General features: G+C 44.1%; 1 protein-coding gene across 1 annotated transcript; it reads left to right on the plus strand.

The window, feature by feature from the left end:
• Nucleotides 1-3,443, plus strand: LOC123999610 (gastrula zinc finger protein XlCGF57.1-like). Its single transcript, XM_046305538.1, has 2 exons — nt 1-269; nt 1,412-3,443. Exon 2 carries the CDS (start codon nt 1,586-1,588, stop codon nt 3,113-3,115), a length of 1,530 nt encoding a protein of 509 aa, XP_046161494.1. The 5' UTR covers nt 1-269; nt 1,412-1,585; the 3' UTR covers nt 3,116-3,443.
• The last annotated feature ends 1,346 nt before the right edge of the window (nt 3,444-4,789 follow it).

Here is a 4,789-nt window from a genome sequence, read left to right on the forward strand (position 1 = left end):
GCGCATTTCCATCAGACGACGGAAGTGCACAGCAGAAACATCGGGGAAAGCGTCAAGGGAGTGAAAACGAAGCAGAATTAGTCAATGAGAGAGAGGGGGAGAGGGAGGAGAGGAGAGAGGGAGTAAGGAAAAGAAAGGAGAAAGCAATACGGAGGCTGCAGAGTTGCTTGGTCGAGGTGGACGTGGCGGGTCCGGTTCAGTTTGAAGCCAAGCAACTGTGGCGACAGCGAGCCGAAGGCTAAAAAAAACATGAATCGGAGAAACCGCAGGTAGCTATTGCTAGCTGTTTTTTTTATACGGATTTCCTTCTTTTTCGATCACTTTCTCATATGCCAGTGTGTGAATGTGCATGGCCCAACACAGGTTTCGTAATTCGACACAATTTATTTAGTTTAGCGACACTTGCCTGGTACTACCTGCAAGGGTTCAGGATGCACGCTCAAAGTGAATTTTAAAAAGTAGCTAGTAACAGTACAGTATAGCCGCCTCACTTTCCTTCCTAGCTACATGTCATCGAGCTAGTTAGACGCATCTGTAAAGCTAGCTATCTAGCTAGTAGCATCGACGTTAGCGATAAACAAGATGGCCACTGGCTAGCTAGTTAGCTAGAAATGGCATCTTGCCCTGTCTTTGTACGATGGTAGTCAACTGGTAAACTGAAATATGCCTTTTAAAAATTATGCAAAGAGTTGGCTGGTGAAAAAAATTCCCTCTCCTAAAAGTTTGTGCTGGTTTTAAGCGCTTCATATGTCACCCAATAGCTTGCATATTGCCATCCTCAACCAACTGGGTGAGAGAAAAAAATCACCGCCAGATTCTTGCAGCCAACTAGTGCATGATGTGCGTGGCTGGTTTGTCATTCTGCCTAGTTGGTCAGAACATGCAGGTATTGCATGAACACTCATGTTGAGGTTTACACTAAAGTCCTTAATTTTGGTGCCATGTGATATTTAGATTTCAAGGCGAGTTATTGTATAGTCATCGAATTGACGAGCATGAATGTTGTGAAGTTATAAGTAGCCAAAACTTTCAGGACGTTTGGCTACCAACTTCTCACCAGCCATCATTAAAACTTTTCGAGATACAAAATACAAACAGTTCTCGAAGTTTGCACATCACTATTGTCATTGCACATCTGTGTGTGTTTTCTCATACATATAGTTTGCTTGTCACTAGTTATTGTGAGTCTGTGTAGTTATCTTTTTAGTATTCTGTGTGCTTGTTTTATTTGTAATAATAAGCCAATGTTATTATGAGTTGACAGACCAGTTATTTTTCTATTACTTTCCCTACTAGGCCTATCAGTTACATTACCCCTGCTATATTCTAATTGAAGTGAGGCCCGTAGAAGACAATGGGTTATATTTTTTAACTTAATTATTTTAATATCCTTTGTCTTCTTTCATTCCAGGGGCTTCAAAGATAGGTTTTGCTCCTAACCCAAGGAAGAAGGCTTGGCATCAGAACAAGCTGTACTGTCAGAGGGACACTCAAGTGGACCAAGGCTCTTTTCAGGGCAAAGTAGTACTATTCTCTGATCCATTACTGGACTAACTGGAGACGGGTGCATAAGGACTCTGCAGCCATGGCAGAGTTAGAGACAGAGTGCATTACGCTACGACTCGACACGCTGCATGCATCAGAGTGTGGCTCGCCACCGCTGGATCCACTTCGGCCTGAGTGCACCTCCCCAACCCTCCACCTGCTCTCGTCCGACTGCAGTACGCCTACACTCGGCACGCTAGCGGCAGAGATCGCAGAGCCCATGATCATGCTGCCCTGCGTGAAGACTGAGCCCGCAGATGACCTGGACCCCATCCGCACCGTGGACCTGTCAGAGATCCAGCCACTGAGCACGGCAGAGTTGGGCCATGAACAGATCAAGATGGAGATCAGTGGTTTGGACTACATCAAGTCTGAGCACCACGTCCACGACCTCCACTGCTTCCACAGCTCTGAGTACGAGAGCGACTCGTATTCTATGAAGTCTCACTACGAGCCCAGCCTGGTGTTTGACTACATCACCCACGTGTCCGACAGCCTGGACTACATCAGGTCGGAGCAGCACGCTGACCTGCAGTGTTATTACACCACCGAGCTCGGGGCCATCAAGACTGAGTACGAGCCCAACCTGATGTCCAGCCACATCAAGACCGAAATGAGCCTAGAGTCTATCCACATGGCCGAGCTCCGGACCGAGCTAAACAAGCTCAGCCATGACGGGGTCATGGAAGGCCATAGGCTGGACAACGAGTTCCCTGGCGCAGGAGGCCTCTACGAGCTGCAGTCTACCCATGCTGGCAAAGGCCCAGGGCAAACAAGCACGAAAGGGCATAGCACAACCCCACGCAAACCTCGTAACCTCAGTGGGGAGAAGCCTTTCTCTTGCACCCAGTGTGGGAAGAATTTCAGTACTCTGGGGAACCTTAAAACACACCAGCGCATTCACACAGGAGAGAGGCCGTATACCTGCTCGCAGTGCGGCAAGAGCTTCGGCCAGGCAGGGAACCTGAAGAGGCACCAGCTCATTCACACGGGTCAGAAACCCTACATCTGTGCCCACTGCCCCAAGGGCTTCACCAAAGCAGATGACCTCCGCTCACACCAGCGGCTACACACCGGCGAGAAGCCCTTCTGTTGCCTTCAGTGTGGGAAGAGCTTTGGGCAGTCCAAGGAGCTCAAAGCCCACCAGCTAAGCCACACCGGAGAGAGGCCTTTCTGCTGCCAACACTGTGGGAAGAGCTTCACCAAGGAAATGAGCTACCAATACCACCTGCAGATTCACACCGGTGAGAAACCGTACTGCTGCTCTCAGTGCGGGAAGACATTCAGCAACTCGGGGGTCCTCAAAACACACGAGAAGATACATTCCGGGGTGAGGCCATTCGGCTGCACACAGTGCGGTAAGAGCTTTGGCCGTTTGGGACATCTTAAAGCACACCAGCAAATCCACACTGGGGAGAGACCTTTCGCCTGCCTCCAGTGTGGGAAGAACTTCAGCCAGTCAGGCCATCTCAAAGCACACGAGCAAATTCACAAAAGAGAGAGATCAGACATGAGCAGCAGCAGCAGCAGCAGTGGTGGCAGCAGCAGCCGCAGTACTGATAGTAGTTAAATACCTTTAACCTCTGAAGTATTATTCCTTTTTTATATAAATACTATATATATATATGTTTTTCCTTACACTTTTCTTACGTTTTACATACCTTTTGTGCTTTTTGAGTTATGTTCTTTGGGGGTCAACTTGACTGATTTGCTATTATGCAAATGTCTTTGTTGGGATCAGTGAAGTTACTGAGGGCCTTATAGAAAACTTTGTATCTCGCCTGATCTGTGTTGTAGTGAGTGCCATTCCAGTTTCTTTCCTCCAGAAAAATCACTTATTGATAACATGTCATTCCTAAAACCATGTACTGGAATTCATTATTAAAGAAACTAATGCAACACCAAATCTCTCCTTTCTTTTGTCTCATCCTGTATTATGATCCTGAATTATGATATTGTCTACCGGAGTGGCAAATTAATCTCTTTACTAGAACATTGGTAACAGGACAAAACTGAATGTTGCGCCCGGAATGTTGTACCACAATTGCACACCACTGTATCGCCACTATACTCATTAGAAATAAAGTGTACAGAGCTGAGAAAGTAGTATAGATACTGTTAGCACTGTAGTAAAATGGCTACTGTAGTATTTTGATTGTAGAAAAGATGACTCCCACACACTCCCATATGTTATTTGTGATCACCATCACCTCCCTGCTAGCAGGGGTGGGAAAAAGTACCCAATTTTCATACTTGAGTAAAGATATCTTAGTAGAAAATGACTAAAAGTGAACGTCGCCCAGTAAAATACTACTTGAGTAACAGTTTTTGGTTTTAAATATACTAAACTATTGAAAGTATATATTTCAAATTTCTCATTTTAAGAAAACCAGATGGCACAATTTTTACTATCTTTTATATTTATGGATAACTAGAGGCACGCTCCAACACTGACATAATTTACAAACAAACCATGTGTGCTTCATGCGTCCGCAAGATCAGAAGCAGTAGGGATGTCCATATGTTCTCTTGATAAGTGTGAATTGGACCATTTTCCAGTCCTGCTAAGCATTCAAAATCTAATGAGTGTTTTTGGGTGTCAAGGAAAATGTATGGAGTAAAAAGTACCTTATTTTCTTTAGGAATGTGAAGTAAAAAGCTGTCTAAAATATAAGTCGCTCTGGATAAGAGCGTCTGCTAAATGACTTAAATGTAAATGTAAATGTAAATGGAGAAGTGCAGATAACACAAATGACTTTGGTACTTTACACAACTGCCTGCTAGGTATGTGATTTCATGGTCGTTTTTACAATTCTTAGTTATAACATACTTTATTGCACACTAGTACTATGGCACTATAGACATGTTTGCTCTGACATACAGAATGAAGATACCAGTAACTACAGACAAGGTCATTTGATCATTTTAATCCTTCAACCACTAGCAGCACTGTTAGGTTCACAATATCATTGGAAGAATTTGAATGGACTTTTAATAATAATTTACGCACATACAGTGGGGCAAACAAGTATGTAGTCACTAATTGTGCAAGTTCTCCCACTTAAAAATATGAGAGGCCTGTAATTCCCATCATAGGTACACTTCAACTATGACAGACAAAATGAGAAACAAAAATCCAGAAAATCACATAGTAGGATTTGTAATGAATTTATTTGCAAAATATGGTGGAAAATGGCCTCTCTCATCTTTTTAAGTGGGAGAACTTGCACAATTATTTTGGCTG

This window comes from Oncorhynchus gorbuscha, linkage group LG16 (assembly GCF_021184085.1).
Source record: "Oncorhynchus gorbuscha isolate QuinsamMale2020 ecotype Even-year linkage group LG16, OgorEven_v1.0, whole genome shotgun sequence".
Lineage (NCBI taxonomy): Eukaryota > Metazoa > Chordata > Actinopteri > Salmoniformes > Salmonidae > Oncorhynchus > Oncorhynchus gorbuscha.